The following is a 21,199-nucleotide window of genomic DNA, read 5'->3' as shown; positions in this document are numbered from 1 at the left end:
TTTCACAAAAAATCAATGAAAATGGGTAAATTTCCCATAGATTATTAGACAGGAAACATAGAGTGCATACGTCGACAACAAAGATCTTTTAATATAATGTTTGTGAAGACATTTCACATGTTTTATTTGAATATTAAGTTTGTCGACGCCTGCGCTCTATCTTTCCTGGTCCATAAATTGGTTGAAATCTAGCTGTTTTTGTCAAATTTCACCAAAACCCTTTATTTTGACCTATTTGGGATGTAAAAATCAACGTGTTAAAATAAAATTTTGATAAAAACAGTTCTGTTAAACTTTCTCACATATCTTTAAGGCAACTTAAAACATTTATTGTCTTGTAACTATGAACTTTATAATTGGGGCCAAATATGGCCCTTACCGAACTTACTCCTTTGATCTAATTAATAAGGATACAGACCAACTTGAAACATTAGATGCTAATAGTTGTTGATTATATTGGTGTAAAGACAAATCCTTAAATGATGTTTACAACAACAGGGAAAGTTTAAAAACTTCCAATTTAATAGTAATGTTATCATAACAATGATCCTATCAATAAGTTTTAATATGAATATTTTTCATGAATTAAAAAAAAAAAATGTTGCATAAAGAAAAACCCAACCAGATTGTGGTAATTGTTTTGTGTCAAGGATACTGTGTATTTCATTAAATATAAAGATATATGTTTTCTTTTCCTTCTCAGAGGTGACAATAATATCAAACCCTGTACAGAATTACCACAGATATTTGAACTCAGTTATTATGCAAATCCAGTGCTTTCAGTTTTTCTGCTGGAAAGTGTTCTAGGTATGCAGTAATGTTATTTTTCATCTTCAAATATGGTTTTGTCACCAGAGCTTTCAAGTAAAACATTTTGTTTTATATTTGAAGTCTTTAGAAGTTTGTGGTCTTAGCATATTGTTAATGATATAGAATACGTCTGTCAGTAGATATACCATGAGCTAAACTGTCTTTATAACCCTAGTCACTTGATAAAAGTTGTCTGAAAATATGTCAATTGTGATGAACTCTAGGGCAAACCTATTTTATTTGCTTAAACACAAATTGGATAAGACACAAGTCAATCAGACTTTTGAGGTCTTCTCCATTTAACATATTTAACAATACAATAAATAAGAGTCTGCATACAAGAAATAAAAAAAAATAACACAAAAAAACAGCAAAGAAATGAAACGAAAAAAGAAAAAGAGAGAAAAGAAACCCCAACAGAACTTTGATGATCATGTGTGAAGCCATGTCTTACATAATCTAAAGAATTTCTTTAATCCAATAATAAACTCAAACACATGTTTAAAGATATTATCATTTTACTTCTGAATTAGTAAACAACTACATGAGGTTAATAGATCTATATTGTATGGACAGTTATTTGGGAACCAGCTGATTTTTTTCCAAAAGCTTACTTTGCTTTTCTAAATATGATAGGTATTTAAAAATGAAATGATGAGATTCTTCCCTATACACAATGAATGAGTAAGTTAAAAACCTTTTTAAGTATGAGGGCCTTGTGTATTGTTGAATACTCACAAAGTTCAGTTTAATTAGCTTTAAGGTATTTAAGTAAAAACTTGATGATTTAATTGGGGACACACTGGTGTCTATATTTCTTGAGTAGCCACATACGAATAAAGTGTTTTTCCTTATATTCTTTTTACAGCTTGCTCTGTGATATTCCATTGTGATATAGACATGTCATCAGTTACCAAACAGAAGAAAGATGTCACAGCAAACAGAGAAGATATACTAACAACAGCACAGTCTCTTTGTAAACTTCTCAAATACGACTTTATCTTCTGTCCAGTAAGTTACCGTCAATATATTCCTAAGTAATGCTGGAATCAAAAATCAATATTTGTACTGCCTTTCTGTAGATGCTAATAGTAGGTTTATGACAAAGTTTGCAGCTATTTATTTTTTTTATGCCCCACCTATGATAGTCTGATCTGTGCATTCGTCCGTCTATCTGTTAGTCTGTCCGTTCGTCCCACTTCAGGTTAAAGTTTTAAGAGCCTTTTTCTATAGATAATTATTCATCCTTTATTTATCTTTTGTATACTTGTTTTCTGCTCTGCTTTGGTTTGAAATAAATGATACTTTTTTTTGTAATGGGGGTTTACAGGAATGCCCATGAGTGTCTGTCAATTTTCCTTGCAAGTGCAACTTCTGCTAAACAGCTTTAGATTAATATTGATGATAAAGGGGAGATAATAAAAATTACATACTTCAATTTGGCAATATGTGGTAATAGTTCTTGTAAGTGTCAATTCTGCTAAACTACTAGATTAATATTGATGATAAAGGGGAGATAATAAAAATTACATACTTCAATTTGGCAATATGTGGTAATAGTTCTTGTAAGTGTCAATTCTGCTAAACTACTAGATTAATATTGATGATAAAGGGGAGATAATAAAAATTACATACTTCAATTTGGCAATATGTGGTAATAGTTCTTGTAAGTGTCAATTCTGCTAAACTACTAGATTAATATTGATGATAAAGGGGAGATAATAAAAATTACATACTTCAATTTGGCAATATGTGGTAATAGTTCTTGTAAGTGTCAATTCTGCTAAACTACTAGATTAATATTGATGATAAAGGGGAGATAATAAAAATTACATACTTCAATTTGGCAATATGTGGTAATAGTTCTTGTAAGTGTCAATTCTGCTAAACTACTAGATTAATATTGATGATAAAGGGGAGATAATAAAAATTACATACTTCAATTTGGCAATATGTGGTAATAGTTCTTGTAAGTGTCAATTCTGCTAAACTACTAGATTAATATTGATGATAAAGGGGAGATAATAAAAATTACATACTTCAATTTGGCAATATGTGGTAATAGTTCTTGTAAGTGTCAATTCTGCTAAACTACTAGATTAATATTGATGATAAAGGGGAGATAATAAAAATTACATACTTCAATTTGGCAATATGTGGTAATAGTTCTTGTAAGTGTCAATTCTGCTAAACTACTAGATTAATATTGATGATAAAGGGGAGATAATAAAAATTACATACTTCAATTTGGCAATATGTGGTAATAGTTCTTGTAAGTGTCAATTCTGCTAAACTACTAGATTAATATTGATGATAAAGGGGAGATAATAAAAATTACATACTTCAATTTGGCAATATGTGGTAATAGTTCTTGTAAGTGTCAATTCTGCTAAACCTTTAGACATTAATGAAATTGACACGGTATTAGAACAACAGCTGATGATTTTCTTAAAAGATTTTGATCTCAGTCCCACTTGTTAAGGGGAGACAATTGAATTTACTTATTTCAATATCGCAACCTGTGGTAAGTCTCTAGTAAGGCAGGGGTAGCCATTTGTGACTTCTCTTATAGTTGAAGTTGTTTGTTAATGTTAATATTTTTTTCATTTCAGCCATGTAAAAGGTTAGAGGAAGAATTAGCTGATGCTTTAGATGAGTTAGTAACATCAGAAATCCTTAGAGTACAAGAGGTTTGTATCAACATGAATATAATTCAAACTAAAACTATATATCTAGAACAAAGCTTTCAAAACAGTCATATATGCAGAACAAAAGTCATATTTGCCGAACAAATATGAATTTATCAGGCATTGTCCCACTGGGCCAAGCATAAAATGGACATCCTATGTGGGTTGGCAATTTCAATAAATCAACCAATTTTACTTGACCCTATGCCTTAAACAGCCACTCTTTTCTGGTCATTAAAGTGACAGTACTTTATCGACAATCCCAACTACAATCCCCTCTTATCACAATCAAGTTAAATGAACTGTCCTAACTGTTGAGATTATCCTGTGATCATCTGTGTCTGGTAAACTACTTGTACTGGATAAAGTTTAAAACATTCCTGGTTTAAACCAAATACTATTTACCATCATCTTGCGTTTATCGCAAGTATTCTCCTTTAGAAATAACATTGAAAGAACTGCTTAAATAAGACTAGATAGAATACACATGATTTGCACAATTTTGTCTTTTCCACGTTCTATCCTCATCTTGTAAATATCTGGTATTGGAAAACGTGTTTATCAAAAAAAATAAGCTTGTACACTTTGTTAAGTCTGCGTTTATTATTATATGCCAATTCAAACCATGCACTATAAATGTAATATTTAATTACAAAAATGAAATTTATTAAAAGCACTGAAAAGGTATGAAGTTTATCCTCCTTAAATGGCTAAATCATAGGATTATATTCAATGTTTGTTATGAAGTAACATGTCTATAGGGATAAAAATCAGTATTGAAAAAATGTCCTGCTGACTCAAAAAATTTTTGAAGCCCTGATCTAGAAGTGACCAAAATGAGTTTTAATTCTTCTTGTGGTACACTAAGACTGCCTTGAATCATACTTCTGCTGCTACTGTTACTATTATGAACAAATGGTTTCTTTAGAAATGTCTATATGGCTTATGTTTACTTGAAATTTTGGCTTAAGTTGCATAACCAGTTAACCAAAAATGATTTTCAAATGAATACTGTAGATTAATTATTTTCATGGAATAATAAAAATGAAAAGTTCATGGATAATAAATGTGATGGTTTTAGCAACATCTCCCTATTGTTATGATTTCAAACTTTTATTGAATAGGATTTTGGCAACATCTCCATATTGTTATGGTTTAAACTTTTATTGAATAGGATTTTGGCAACATCTCCATATTGTTATGGTGTAAACTTTTATTGAATAGGATTTTGGCAACATCTCTATACTGTAATGATTTCTACTTTTATTGAATAGGATGATACTGGATGTGGTGATCAGCATCAGAAGTGGGCTCGTAGTTTATCTGCCACAGTATCCTGGGATGATGATGAAGACAATGAAGCCATCAGTGAACAAATGCTGAAGGTAAGATTATAATTATGTGATAAATATCAACAAGTAAATTGATTTTATATTGTTTTATACATATTTAAATACAAGAACAATGAAATGAGAACAGACCAGTAAATTAACCCAGAGAAATATAAATACATATAGTTTATATATGTCTCTGGTTAACCCTTCTATTAATATAAACATAAAAACTATGTTTTGATTCTGTATTTCCACTAATATAGATCCATGGCACCACTCAAATATATCAACCTCGCTGCATATACACTATATATTCATATTCGTCACCCAGTCAGGAACCTCTTAGTGTATATATGCAGAGACATATGTGTATATATATGTCTCTGGTGTAATAGTCTTAGAGTTAAGCAACTTTAACCTATAAATTGAAACAATGCTTATACATGGAAATATATACATTAATCAAGAAGATCTAACCAAAAGTATGTTAATGCGTGTGGAATGCGTAATTTTCCTTTTTGGGATCAATTTTTGTCTGTCAGCAGTACCATTCATGCGTCTGTAGTCATTATCGCAAGAATCCGGATTTCGGTCATAGCGGGTCCGTTTTCGATTAAATCCCGATTCCTATCCGTAGTTCTACAAATTTAAATGTCATACGAAGAAAAATTTACAAAAATAAACGATGTTTGATATGCTATTTGGAAAGGAATATGACGTTTCTAATGCAATACATGGATGACAAGTTTACTTTAGGCTAATTTCTTCAAGTTCTGATGAAGTAATAACTGATTTTGCCGAAAGTTAGAATGATTTGATGTACGCTCTCGTGTAACAAGTATGAAAAGCATGCCACCAGCTTAAAAATCTTTTAGAAGAAAATATATCGTTTATGCCTTGAACTTCTTTACTTTTAAATTAAAATTGCTGTTTCATTGACTTGGTAAAAATTAAATATTACCGATAACTAAATTGACTGAAAGCGAGTATCGTGAACAACACATTTTATTTTTTTCTGAGGATTTCGTAACAGTCGGCGGGAAAAATAATAATAAAAGTAAGAAGCACTACTTTTATTTTTATTCTAAAATCGGGAAAGGTGGAGTCGGCGGATCTCGTTAAACAGATTATAAAAAAAGTCTGGCCTTATAGTTAAATTCTTATATGACCTGCATCTTTCACTTTGTAAACAACAGCCTCGATATATCTATGATATTCGATTTATCTATACTTGAAAAAAATCTTGAAATATCTATATACTTGAAAAAATTCTCCATTTATATCTATACATGAAAAAATTCTTGATACATCTATATACTTGAAAAAAATTCTCCATTTATATCTATACATGAAAAAATTCTTGATATATCTATATACTTGAAAAAAAATCTCCATTTATATCTATACTTAACAGAGACTCAAGAGATGAACATCTTAATAGCTGTTTCTTTTTACCTCTCACGTAAATACACATGTATCGTAAACCTATGTGCAACCACTATGTGGATTTCATTGTCTTCAAATTGATATTGGTAAAGAACTTACAGAGCTGTTATTTCTATTCTTAGACTAATGAATAACAAAGAGAATTAATGAATTAGAAAATGTTTAAAATCAAAATAAAATAAAATTCTGCAAAATACATGAATGATCTTGGCACATTAATGTAATGTCACAACATGAAGTCTTGCTAAAGAAAATTCCCAAGCTGAAGATTATTCCAATACTGGTACGGTATAAATTTGGATATTATTGCATTAAAATGGAATTTTGTTGTTGTTTCTTTTTTGAATATATTGCATAATTTGCACATTCATGGATATCAGCAATTCAAAACACATTAACTGTGGATTTGACAGTAAATAGTTGCCATTTGAAAATTTCCAACAAATCTATGGCTTGCATGAATTATATCTTAAATACTCAAAAGATCTATTATTATGCATGAATTTTTTAATTACCATCATCAAGGAAGTTCGCTACTCAGTTTCAAAATAACAAGCTTTTCATAACAATAGTATATCATGATAGGGGAATAATTAAGGAACAAAAAGAAGGAAAAAATATATAGGTCAATCTGCTTGTTTTCAAGATATTAGCCATTGAAATTTTGGCAGGAAAACGTTCTTTCTCGATTTTTCATAGCTTTATCATTGTCAAGTTAAGTTATCAAATACTATTAAAAAATAACACAGATTTTATTAGACTTTTACAGATGGCTTATGATTATACATGTAAAAGATTTATAAAAAGAAAAATGGGGGTCAATGGACAAAGTATTTTAAGGCATTCAAATGAATAAAACCAGCGGATTCCGAAAATCTGATAAAATTTCCAAAAGATGACAAGCAAACATCCTTAACACTTGAAATCTTTTTGAACAGGATTATGATTTAGATGCAACTTTTTAGCTCACCTGGCCCGAAGGGCCAAGTGAGCTTTTCCCATCACTTTGCGTCCGGTGTCCGTCGTCCGTCGTCGTCCTGCGTCCGTCGTCGTTAACTTTTACAAAAATCTTCTCCTCTGAAACTACTAAGCCAAATTTAATCAAACTTGGCCACAATCATCATTGGGGTATCTAGTTTAAAAAATGTGTCCGGTGACCCCGCCAACCAACCAAGATGGCCACCATGGCTAAAAATAGAACATAGGGGTCAAATGCAGTTTTTGGCTTATAACTCAAAAACCAAAGCATTTAGAGCAAATCTGACATGGGGTCAAATTGTTTATCAGCTCAAGATCTATCTGCCCAGAAATTTTCAGATGAATCGGACAACCCGTTGATGGGTTGCTGCCCCTGAATTGGTAATTTTATGGAAATTTTGCTGTTTTTGGTTATTATCTTGAATATTATTATAGATAGAGATAAACTGTAAACAGCAATAATGTTCAGCAAAGTAAGATTTACAAATAAGTCAACATGACCGAAATGGTCAGTTGACCCCTTAAGGAGTTATTGCCCTTTATAGTCAATTTTTAACCATTTTTCGTAAATCTTAGTAATCTTTTACAAAAATCTTCTCCTCTGAAACTACTGGGCTAAATTAATCCAAACTTGGCCACAATCATCTTTGGGGTATGTAGTTTAAAAAATGTGTCCGGTGACCCGGCCATCCAACCAAGATGGCTGCCACGGCTAAATATAGGACATAGGGGTAAAATGCAGTTTTTGGCTTATAACTCAAAAATCAAAGCATTTAGAGCAAATCTGACATGGGGTCAAATTGTTTATCAGGTCAAGATCTATCTGCCCAGAAATTTTCAGATGAATCGGACAACCCGTTGATGGGTTGCTGCCCCTGAATTGGTAATTTTATGGAAATTTTGCTGTTTTTGGTTATTATCTTGAATATTATTATAGATAGAGATAAACTGTAAACAGCAATAATGTTCAGCAAAATAAGATTTACAAAAAAGTAAGATTTACAAATAAGTCAACATGACCGAAATTGTCAGTTGACCCCTTAAGGAGTAATTGCCCTTTATAAGTCAATTTTTAACCATTTTTCGTAAATCTTAGTAATCTTTTACAAAAATCTTCTCCTCTGAAACTACTGGGCTAAATTAATCCAAACTTGGCCACAATCATCTTTGGGGTATGTAGTTTAAAAAATGTGTCCGGTGACCCGGCCATCCAACCAAGATGGCTGCCACGGCTAAATATAGGACATAGGGGTAAAATGCAGTTTTTGGCTTATAACTCAAAAATCAAAGCATTTAGAGCAAATCTGACGGAGTGAAATTGTTTATCATGTCAAGATCTATCTGCCCTGAAATTTTCAGATGGATCCGACAACCGGTTGTTGGGTTGCTGCCCCATAATTGGTAATTTTAAGAAAATTTTGACGTTTTTTGTTATTATCTTGAATATTATTATAGATAGAGATAAACTGTAAACAGCAATAATGTACAGCAAAGTAAGACCTAAAGATAAGTCAAACATGACAAAAATGGTCAGTTGACCCCCTAAGGAGTTATTGTCCTTTATAGTCAATTTTTAACAATTTTCATAAAATTTGTAAATTTTTACTAACATTTTCCACTGAAACTACTGGGCCAAGATCATTATAGATAGAGATAATTGTAAGGAGCAAGAATGTTTAGTAAAGTAAGATGTACAAACACATCACCATCACCTAAACACAATTTTGTCAAAAATCCATCTGCTTCCTTTGTTTAATATTCACATATACCAAGGTGAGCGACACAGGCTCTTTAGAGCCTCTAGTTTTATGTTGTAGACCGTTGAAATACAATCTCATACAAATTATACCTGGGGCAAAATGATACAGTAACTCTTAATAGCTGTTTCAAAAAGACATATGCTGAATTTACTCATTCTTTTTTAGGTAAATGTTCATCGTTCAGACTGCTTCAACAAACTCTTGTTTCTGTACAAAGTTCTAGCTCCTATACTGGAATCCTATTATTTAACAGCTCTTCACATCAGTAGAGATTTAGCTGTGGAGCTTCCAGGTAAACACAAAATAACTTAAGTATTGAGGAGTTTTGTTATGTCAAAATTTATTTATTGTAGTTTAAAAATACATTTTCCTGCATCAACTGAAGCTTACTTCCCTTTTAGGGTCATTATCCGCTAAGTTTTATGAAGATAAGATGAATGGTTCAAACGTTAATATTATTATGACTGTGGACACTTGGATGTATAATGAGCTTTTAAATAACATGTATGCGATACTGATTTGAGTTGAGTTAAAATATGAGTTTAGCAATTTGCCTGTCATTATTTTCATTTCCAGACAATACCTTTTTTATCCCTGAACAATATGTACCAATTTTGGTTTGATAAGGACCTATGGGGTTAAGAAGACACCTGATGAGTAAAGAAAATGTCAAAGCAACAATTTATAGGAATTTGGGCTAAACTTTAGTTTGCTGATGATATCTATTGATTTATGTGCCCAATGTTCACCAAACTTAGCCAGAAACTGTCTCTTGGAAACAAAAAAAACAAAAGATATATTGGTCAGTAAGTGTAAGGTCATGGTTACAAAGCCATGAGAGAAATTTTGGTTGCAGTATCACCAAAACCATGAAAACAAGTACTGACTTTTTTTTTATGTCCGTCAAAAATTAACATCAAATGATATACTTTGTCCTTCTGTCTGTCTGTCCATTAACTCTTCTAGCACTGAAAAGATAGTTCTTTGATGAATTCTTTTTAATTTTATGGTTTGTCTTAACAAGAATTACAAACTGTAACCATCAGGTTTAAGACATTGTTTTCACATATTGAACTTTAGTATGGTTGTATCCATTAATTTGTTGTTGGGATTGGTAAACTTTAGCTTCCTTTTGAATTTGGAAATTTTGTGGTTCCAGAGTTACAGGACTTTTGCCTTAAAGGAGAAGGGGCAATAAGGCCCTTATTTGGCCCAAATATTACTGCAAATTTAAAAGTTATCATACATATTCTGAAATTTGTCATAATTATATGAATTGTACATTTTGTAAATTTTCTTGATTTTCCTTATTTTTCATCAAAGGAGTAGGTTCAGTAAGACCCCTTTTTGGCCCCAAAATATAGCAGTTTTACAAAATTGTTAAAATGTAAACCTTTAGTTATTTATTGGACAGTAGAATGCTTCTGCTACATAAATATGGGCTGTTTTTGACAATACAATGCACATATATCCGGTACTAGCACCATTAAGTCATGCTAAATTACTGAAATCCTCATAATTCTAGCATTTTAGTTAAATTTTAGACCGTTTTCGTGTAAAACGAAAGTGGCCGCATTCGTGTTCATCCTTAATATTGAAATGTAAGTTTTATTTTATGATAATACATAACATATATAAAGGTTGAGGATGAACACGGATGCTGCCACTTTCATTTTTACCAAAAACCACCTGAAAAGTGACATTTTCCGGCATATTAGGTAGATTTTTCATATTTGAGCTTGAATCGGATCGTTTTTATACCCCACGCAACGAAGTTGCGGAGGGTATAATGTTTTTGACCCGTCAGTCCGTCCGTCAGTCCTGTTTCTTGTCATCGCAACTCCTCTCAAACCACACAACAGAATTTCACGAAACCTTATCAGATAATAAGGACATACTATGTAGTTGTGCATATCGACGGGAAATTGCGATTCAATTTTTTTTCTAGGAGTTACACCCCTTTGAACTTATTTGCTTCAATGTACTACTGCAACAGTTTGTCATCACAACTCCTCTCAAACCACACAACAGAATTTCATGAAACCTTTTCAGATAATAAGGACATACTATGTAGATGCGCATATCGACAGGAAATTACGATTCAATTTTTTTTCTAGGAGTTACGTCCCTTTGAACTTATTTACTTTAATGTACTACTGCAACAGTTTGTCATCCCAACTCCTCTCAAACCACACAACAGAATTTCACGAAATCTTTTTATATGAAAAGGACATATTATGTAGTTGTGCATATCGACAGGAAATTTCGATTCAATTTTATTTCTAGGAGTTACGCCCCTTTGAACTTATTTGCTTCAATGTACTACTGCAACAGTTTGTCATCACAACTCCTCTGAAACTACATAACAGAATTTCATGAAACCTTTTCAGATAATAAGGACATACTATGTAGATGTGCATATCGACAGGAAATCACGATTCAATTTTTTTTCTAGGAGTTACGCCTCTTTGAACTTATTTGCTTTAAGGTACTTCTTCAACAGTTTGTCATCTCAATTTTTCTGAAACCACAGAACAGAATATCATGAAACTTTGTAGATAATAAGGACATACTACGTAGATGTGCATATCAACAGGAAATTACGATTCAATTTTTTTTCTAGGAGTTATGCCCCTTTGAACTTATTTGCTTCAATGTACTTCTGCAACAGTTTGTCATCTCAACTCCTCTGAAAACACACAACAGAATTTCATGAAATTTTGTAGATAATAAGGACATACTATGTAGATGTGTATATTGACAGGAAATTATTATTCAGTATTTTTTCTTATACAATTTTTTTTTCTTATACTTATTTAATTTCTCCAATGACAATGTGGGGACGTGGGGTATGTGAGCGTGCTCACTAAGGTTCTTTAATTAATGACTAAATCTGTTAAAATCTTTCATATAAACTAATTAATTCAAATAAAATAGACACTTAAGTGTTTAAAAAGTGGTCAAAATCTTTCGTCAGATGAACCTGAAATTTGAGGCCAAAATCGGTCCTTACCGGACCTGCTCCTTTTAAGTACATTATAGATTGGCAGCTTATGTTTGCACACAAGAAACAATTTAATAATTGGTGAGATTATGTCAAAACATATAATGAAACCTCTCTTCAATTATTTTGTTGTTTCTAGGTTGTGTAGAACCTTTCTGCAATGGAAAACTGCATAGATTCTGTATTTTTCATCGTTTTCATGAAAACGTTTCATATTATGACGTCATTGTGACGTCATCAGATAAAATATCTTGATTTTTCATTTATATTCCCTAGCTCTGAGCAATTCCAAAACAAAATATGTGTAAATTTGAAATAGTTGTCCAATATTTTATTTTCTTGGGCCAAAACCAGACCTTAATGCCACTACTCCTTTAAGAAAAATTTTCACATTATGCATACTATTTTCAACTTTAAAGTATGCTCAAATCATCGTGCTTGAAACTTCACACAATTATAGGGATTTGTAAAAGTTTATTATCTGTGAGTGCAAACTATAAAAATGTCTGAAGTTTGGAAACATTGTGTTGTTATTAGTAATTCTCTTGATCATCATGCATGGATAGTCAGCTCCTTTCAATATTTTTTATTAGCTCACCTGGCCCAAAGGGCCAAGTGAGCTTTTCCCATCACTTGGCGCCGGCGTCCGGCGTCGTCGTCGTCATCCTTCGTCGTCCGTCGTCGTTAACTTTTACAAAAATCTTCTCCTCTGAAACTACTGGGCAAAATTTAACCAAAGTTGGCCACAATCATCATTGGGGTATCTAGTTTAAAAAATGTGCCATGGCTAAAAATAGAACATAGGGGTAAAATGCAGTTTTTGGCTTATAACTCAAAAACCAAAGCATTTAGAGCAAATCTGACAGGGTAAAATTGTTTATCAGGTCAAGATCTATCTGTCCTAAAATTTTCAGATGAATCCGACAACCCGTTGTTGGGTTGCTGCCCCTGAATTGGTAATTTTAGGGAATTTTTGCTGTTTTTGGTTATTATCTTGAATATTATTATAGATAGAGATAAACTGTAAACAGCAATAATGTTCAGCAAAGTAAGATTTACAAATAAGTCAACATGACCAAAATGGTCAGTTGACCCCTTTAGAAGTTATTGACCTTTATAGTCAATTTTTAACCATTTTTCGTAAAGATTAGTTATCTTTTACAAAAATCTTCTCCTCTGAAACTACTGGGCCAAATTAATCCAAACTTGGCCACAATCATCTTTGGGGTATCTAGTTTAAAAAATGTGTCCGGTGACCCGGCCATCCAACCAAGATGGCCTCCATGGCTAAAAATAGAACATAGGGGTAAAATGCAGTTTTTGGCTTATAACTCAAAAACCAAAGCATTTAGAGCACATCTGACATGGGTAAAATTGTTTATCAGGTCAAAATCTATCTGCCCTGAAATATTCAGATGAATCGGACAACCCGTTGTTGGGTTGCTGCCCCTAAATTGGTAATTTTAAGGAAATTTTACTGTTATGGGTTATTATCTTGAATATTATTATAGATAGAGATAAACTTTAAACAGCAATAATGTACAGCAAAGTAAGATTTACAAATAAGTCAACATGACTGAAATGGTCAATTGACCCCTTAAGGAGTTATTGTCCTTTAAAGTCAATTTTTAACAATTTTTATAAAATTTGTAAATTTTTACTAACATTTTCCAATGAAACTAAGTTCATTATAGATAGAGATAATTGTAGCAAGAAGAATGTCCAGTAAAGTAAGATCTACAAACACATCATGATCACCAAAACACAATTTTGTCATGAATTTATCTGTGTCCATTGTTTTAATATGCACATAGACCAAGGTGAGCGACACAGGCATTTGAGAGCCTCTAGTTTTCATAGTTTTCACATAGGTGAACTTTTTTCATTATATTACACAAAGTTATTTCATTTTCAGAGGACAGCTTTATCCATATTTTACATACTCATGCAAAGAAAAGAGTGGAAAAGAAATTGGCCAGTTTTGGTTAGTACAGCTTGACCATTTGAGCTCAAATGTAACACCTTTATAACATGTAGAACAAAATATGCAACAGCAAAAGGTGGATGTTAATTGTATGTGACACATGTTTCTGAGACTAAAAGAATCAATAAATATAAACTGGTTTTGAAAACTCATCCAAAAAGAAAAGCAAAAACAATTCAAGTCAACTTACATTGTGAGCAACATCACTTGATTATATTCCCATGCCAGTTACCAATTTTGCTGTTACATTTGTAACAAGGCCCTCTCAATTAAGTTTTCTTCTATTATGAGACAAGATGGTAATCATTAGAGATGAAACTCATTTCAAATTCTTGCCATTGACAAAAGTCTGTCCTTTAAGAAGGTATCATTTTCTCTGCAGAAATTCATTGATTGATCATGAAAAATGGGTGACGTTGTATTCTTTGTACTTCTATGCAATTTGACTTATACGTTTTGGCTTCAGTTTACAATAAGTATGCAACAAGGTTTTATTTTTATTCATTTTGCATGTTTATACACAGATTATATAATTTCTGATATCTGATTTCTGTTTGGACTACATATTTTTGGGTTAACCTTTGTAGAAACATTTGGGGAAGAAAAGATTGTCAAATTAAAACTTTTAAATATTAGACAACAGGTTCATTTCTAGGTCTGTCCATCACATCTTGAAACTGATATAAATTCTATACTATACTGGTTTTTATCCATAAATGTGATATGTTCAATACCAGACTCGGAATGTTAATTAAAGGAGATGTGGGGTTGAGGTCATTGTGATAATTTACCAAAAAATAAAATGTGGAGGTGTATTTTTCACTCTTTAAAAAACTGAAATTATAGCTAGCTGTGCATATACTTTAAAAATATCTTTATGGTTTAATTTTGTTAAAAAAAATCAGATCAAGATATCAAGTTAAAAAAGATATTTCAATTTTAGTGCCAAAGAATGGTATTTTTTTGCACCAAAGGGAGATAATTTGGAGCTTTTTCAATATGAACATTTTAAAAGTCATCTGAGGCCGAACTGAATCGATTTTTTTGGTTGATTTTTGTACCGCATCACAAAATAATGACTAGTAGTGTAATAAATAAAATTTGTAATGAAAAAAACAAATGTTTAATTTTTTGCTGGAATTTTTGTACCCTTCTTAATTGATAAATGTTACATGCTATATTTGTTTTACAGCTGAAAGTGCAGCTCTTAGTACAATAAAGAATGCTGTAAAGGGATTTGAAGATTCCAACATTGTTAATGTGTATTATGCTGGTAATGTCCGAATGATGGAACTTAGAGATCACTATACAGTGTGGAACAAATTAAACTACTATCTAGATCTTTTGGAAAGTCTGAGAAATTAAACTGCTTCTGGATCTTCTCAAAAGTCTGAGAAATTAGAGGAATACTCAGAAGAAATTGAACTAATATCTAGATCTACTGGAAAGTCTCAGAAATTAGAAGAATATTTAGAACATGGTGTTTTATTAAATGGTTCTTATTTGTTACATTGCTTAATTATTTGTTGATATTCCAAGGAATCAGAAGATGACAGTATGGAAACTTTTAAAGTGTTTATCTGGTTCTAATTTGCTCTGTGACAAGAGAGACTTACTTGGAAAGCCTAGAGCTAATTTTCTTGAAGAAAATGATGAAAAGAATGTTGTAATGTCAAATAAAAATGTTTTTTCTTAGGTTTTAGTTTTTATAATAGAAAACAAAGGATATGGGAGAATTCATCCATGACACAAAATCTGTTCATTCACAGCAAAAAAAGCATACATCTCAAAGTCACAGTGAGGCCTTCAACACAGAACAAAAACACTCATCTCACAGTCACAGTGAGGCCTTCAACACAGAGCAAAAACACTCATCTCACAGTCACAGTGAGGCCTTCAACACAGAGCAAAAACACTCATCTCACAGTCACAGTGAGGCCTTCAACACAGAGCAAAAACACTCATCTCACTGCAAGTTTAAGACAGCCCCTAGCTCTTGCTTGAGCGAATTTCTTGCAAAAGTAATTTGGATAGACTGTAAGATGTAACACCACCTTTTCTGGCCTGGTCTGAAAAGAACATACTGGAAAGTAGTACATATTTAAAACAAAATAGTTCCTACACATAAGGGTAGATCTTCAAACTATGTAGCATATATTTTAGTAATTAGGGTATCAAATAAAAGGTGAAAGACTGGTGATCCTTGTAGAGCACACAATTTATTGTTAATTTTGAATAATTCAAAAATGGATGAATCAATTCTAAAGTTGAGGGCATATAGTCTGTTTTCAAAAATAAAGTTCCTGGTTTGGTGTATCCAAAATTCAGGTAACTAGTGCAGTACATATGATCTGAGGTATAAGGACTGGTATATTTATACCACTTCCATAAAATGTTTCGAAGTGATAAATTTAATGTGGACTTTGGACAGAAATGAGGACCAAGAACAAGTGGTCTGCATCTTATTAAAATTTTAGTATATAAACTGACCTAAACTTAAGGGAATGATGTGGCACACATATAAGTGATCTCAAGAATAAATACACCATAACCTCAAAAATACAGGAGAATATACATATCAAGCATTGGGAAACTTTCACACAGCACGAGAGTAGTTGTTTTGATTTTATATTTCGTAGAAGATTCTGTTCCGGTTTGATAAGTTTGTTCCAATATGTTAAATAATTATCACAATGGAGGGGGTGACAACAGGAGTGTGTTGCTCCAGTAAGAAGCTGTTGGATTACACAATAGTAATGTCAAAGAACCCTTGTAACTGCTTTCTAAGGGGTCTGTGGGTGGCCTGTTGCCAGGCAAAATTTCTGTCCCTGTCAGACATGCCCTCATTTTCAAGTGCCACTTTTAATTCTACCCAATCACTTACAGAACTAACCAAATGTAGAAATTTTAATTCGACTCCAATCTTAACCCATTAACCCCCAATGACGCCTGTAGGCATCATGGCAACAACCATTCTTTGATGGCCCGTATGACCCTCCATACCTTTTTTGAACTGCCCCACCTGAACTGTCATGATAGCAGGGACTTCAACCAAGCAGTTCATGGTCCATAAACTCGTCTCAGACGTCTGTTTATGAAAATATGGCACGTTGAAAGCCGTTTAAGAGTTCAAAATCGGAAAAATGTGAAAAGTAGCCAAAATCAGGTGGGTGGGCATCTTTTGATGGCCACTACTTAACTGGTAGTCATTGTAGGTATAAACTATTATCGTAAATGCATGCATAGGTGGTATAGGAACACAAAGAGGTATAATATGGCCAATAGGAATCTAGTCTGTAAAATCTAGGTCACCGTTTCGTCAAAAATCCGTAAAAACGGACATTAAGGCAGACCTGACTTGACGATAATAATTCGCCAGCAAGACACTTAAGTCCCATATACTCCCAGTTAGCATGCATGGACTGCTGTAACTATAGGGTAATACTTGAATGACAAGGAAACACAGTCTGGTTAATGTTCACCTCTCAAGGTCGTTTTAAAATCGGAAAATGACCATTTTTCAGTGGGGGTGGGTAGAAACCCACGAGAAAATCTTCCACCTCCCACGCATGCCATCTGCCCCCAAATTTCAATACATAGTTTAATAGATGAGCAGCAGTTACAGCATCAAGAGTCTGCTAATTTGCATATAATTTGCATGATTGCAAATTTTCGAAAATGCCTGATTTTCCCGAAATCCGTTAGGGGCGAATGAGTTAATAATTCACTAAGATTGTCAATTTTCCTACCAATAGTCAGTGATATTCTCTGTCACTTCAGCTTCTTCCACCAATAAAACTGAATGCCACAAAATAGCATAATAGAGACAAGAGTGGTGTTAAACACCAATCAATCAATAATACACCTCTTACACCTTTTACACTCAATACAATGATGGAAGAATACACAAATACACTTGAATATGATTTACCAACAGCAAACACCTATTTTGATATAGAGGAATCATAAAAGACTAAACTAATCACTTTAGACATTTCCATGTACAGTCTATTTAATACTATTCAAGATCAGTTCAGTTTTCAGTGGTTGTTGTTTACCTGTTCAAAACTACAAATGTTATTAATCTTAAATTTCATTGAAATTTTTTAGTACTGGATTGACAAGATGAAAGCGTCTAAATACTACTTAATTTACCATGATATGATATCTGAACCATATCAACTGAAGTCTTACAGATTGAGTCTACTTTTTTGTAATTACAATAATGCATATGTTGAAATTAAAACAGCAACACTTTTAACATGTAGGTTTTGCAAATATTCAAAGTGAATGAACTATGACTGCGGGTACAAGGCTGAACAATTTCCATGGGAATGCGATGTGCCAATGCTAATACAACTGCATACCAAATACCATTGACTTATCATAAGTAGTTCCCTTTAAACAAACCTAAACACAAACTAATACATGTAAACTAAACAAAATTTCAGTCAATAAACCATAATTGAGGGGGTGGGATCAAATAGTCTCCATGGTAATGAGATGTGCCAATGCTAATACAACTGCATACCAAATATCATTGACCTACCACTAGTGGTTCTCCATAACCAACCTAATCACAAAACTAATACATGAAAACTAAGTGAAAGTTTCAAAGTCAATAGACTATGACTGAGGGGGTGGGGCCAAATAATCTCCATGGAAAGAGATATGCCAATGCTTAATATATAACTGCATACCAATTGTCATTAACCTATCACTTGTGGTTCACCATAAACTGACCGTATCACAAATTAATACATGAAAACTAAGCAAAAGTTTCAAAATCAATAGACCATAACTGACGGGGCGGGACCAAATAATCTCCATGGTAATGAGATGTGCCAATATTAACACATGCATACCAAATATCATTGACTTACCACTAGACTGTTTCACCATAAACTAGACCTAATCACAAACTGATACATTGTTGATGTTGCTGCTGCTGGAAACAGCATACCTATGTCTCGCTTTTCAACTCCGTCAAGCGAGACAATAAATGATGATCAAAAATGTGATAAAAAATACTAAATACAGATAAATTTCAAAAAGATTTAATGTGTAATAAAATGTTTATGGAATGCATAATTGTATGACATGTAAATATATGTAAAAATGTGAGATTTAAACAATAAATATAAATAAGAGACAACAAATATAAAGACTAGAAAAATTGTGGAAATGTTGGCTACCTAGAACATTCAATCAATTACACTATCTCACCTTGAAATCTTAAATGATTTAGAAAAAAAGAAAAAAATATCCATGGATGTATGACAAGTCATTGTTTGACCATTGAAGTTACATTAATAGAAAAGTTCTCAAATCTTTACACATTATGTATTTATTAAAGTCTGAATATAATAATATGATACGGTCATTCAATAACAAACAGGCCATTTTTTAGTTTCAGTATGATGTCATCAACAAGTTTACAAAACAAATTGCTATATTTGACATTAACAATCATTTTACTCTAAAATGGGGAATGTGTCAAAGAGACAACAACCTGACCAAAGAGCAGACAACTTTCAAAAATTACACAGATTTGTGCAAGACCTCTTTAGACAAAATATATATTTGGTATGGCTGTAGCTTTAATCTAAATATTAATACTAAATATTAATAACAAAATTTTTAAAGGGAGATTATTTTAAACAGTTTTCCTTCATTACAAGAAGTTTAAAGACCTGTTAACATCCTCAATGTCATTTAAAAAATTTATAGTTTTATTTTCAAACTTAAGGGTAAAAAAAAAAGACTTAACACTTTCTTAAATCCTATAATATTTGGGTTACTGTTAACCAACTAGTAGAAAAATAACATGAATTTAAATTGTTGTCAAAATTTCTAACTTGGATCTTCTCTTATATGGAAACCAAGTTTAAGAAATCTCAAAAATAAATCATGGCAAAGTTTGGTTCAAAAGTGCTAAATGCAAAACTAAGTTGGTTTAGAGTATTGTTCTACATAAAGCCAATATCATTATTCTAAATCTGGGAGGTCTTGGGTTTGAAGTCAGGCTGGATCATACCAAAGACTTTAAAATTAGAATTTGCTGCTTCTCCGCTAAGCATGCAGCATTAAGTAAGAGAAAAGACTAGTCAGCTGAAGGGATTGAATAATATGCCTAGGTAGGGTGATGCACATCTTTCTGCATCCTGTCAAATTGTGAACTTGCACTTTTAATATCAGGCTCAGCATGTTGGTCAAGTACACAGAAGGGTTAATATTCATATTATTTGAACATGTTCTTGTCCTGTTTATGCATTCAATTTGCTGCTGGACGTTTATAATAAGCAGCCTTCAATAATCATCATCAACATCAAATCTAACTGAGATGCATATTGGTAGAACACATAAAAAACAAAATATACAAAACAAATGTTTACAATAAATAATAGAGCATTTTTAATAAATTCAAGCTCAGAAAATTTAAATTTAATACTTACATGATGAATATACATTCAGGCCTACTAAGTTTGTAAAGCTTTAAATGTATATAGGGAGCAAACATTTCCTTTTTTCCAATATGACACAAAGAAATAATAAAGCATTGTCCAATCATTTTAAGACCTATATATTTACCCATTGATTCTGATGAAAATGAGCAGTTTGGTTTAAATAAGCTAGAAATGAAACAGCAAAATATAATATATTTCCCATTCATTAAGGCCAAACTATTTACCTGATCAGAAAATACCACATGAAAAATGAAAAGTTTGGTATTATGCACCTAAAATGCTGTTTTAAAACAAATCAGAATTTGAGTCTTTATGAATGATTAAACCTCTTACTGTAAATTTAGAAATTATTGAGAGGTTTTTATTAATGCAAATAATGGGTCTGTGTGACTATCCCAATAATAACAACTCACATTCTGATATCTGATACATATATTATATGCAGATTTTCCTGTAATCACAATAATCAATTTTGCAATTTTGTCAAATCTTCAAAAATCACAAAAATAAATGCATGTAATAATTTCTGAATTTACAGTAACCTTAATCCCATTATAATACAAAATATGATTTGATATGATATAAAAATATACATTGTCTTTGAATTTTTTTTTAATAATGATAATAAATAACTAGATCAAGTATAAAAATATATTTTATTAGACTGATGTTGTGACATGGAAAAGCCCGACGAGATACACATTTTTACCTGGCTCTGACTCAATTTGG

The 21,199-nt window shown here is 32.1% G+C and overlaps 1 protein-coding gene across 7 annotated transcripts in view; it reads left to right on the top strand.

Annotated features, from left to right (window-relative positions):
- The window catches only part of LOC139519811 (glycerol-3-phosphate acyltransferase 1, mitochondrial-like), a 50,449-nt gene extending 34,751 nt beyond the window's left edge, over window positions 1-15,698 (top strand). For all 7 annotated transcript variants that reach the window (XM_071312084.1, XM_071312083.1, XM_071312081.1 and 4 more), the window contains exons 16-22: window positions 704-807; window positions 1,679-1,821; window positions 3,423-3,500; window positions 4,772-4,882; window positions 9,181-9,307; window positions 13,935-14,003; window positions 15,196-15,698. In XM_071312084.1, coding sequence (XP_071168185.1) covers window positions 704-807; window positions 1,679-1,821; window positions 3,423-3,500; window positions 4,772-4,882; window positions 9,181-9,307; window positions 13,935-14,003; window positions 15,196-15,368 — 805 coding nt within the window. In that variant the 3' untranslated portion in view covers window positions 15,369-15,698. The remainder of the gene's footprint in view (window positions 1-703; window positions 808-1,678; window positions 1,822-3,422; window positions 3,501-4,771; window positions 4,883-9,180; window positions 9,308-13,934; window positions 14,004-15,195) is intronic.
- Window positions 15,699-21,199: the final 5,501 nt, after the last annotated feature.

This window comes from Mytilus edulis, chromosome 4 (assembly GCF_963676685.1).
Source record: "Mytilus edulis chromosome 4, xbMytEdul2.2, whole genome shotgun sequence".
NCBI classification, from domain to species: Eukaryota; Metazoa; Mollusca; class Bivalvia; order Mytilida; family Mytilidae; genus Mytilus; species Mytilus edulis.
The sequence above is the reverse complement of the archived record's forward strand: the minus strand, read 5'-3'. Positions and strand labels throughout refer to the sequence as shown.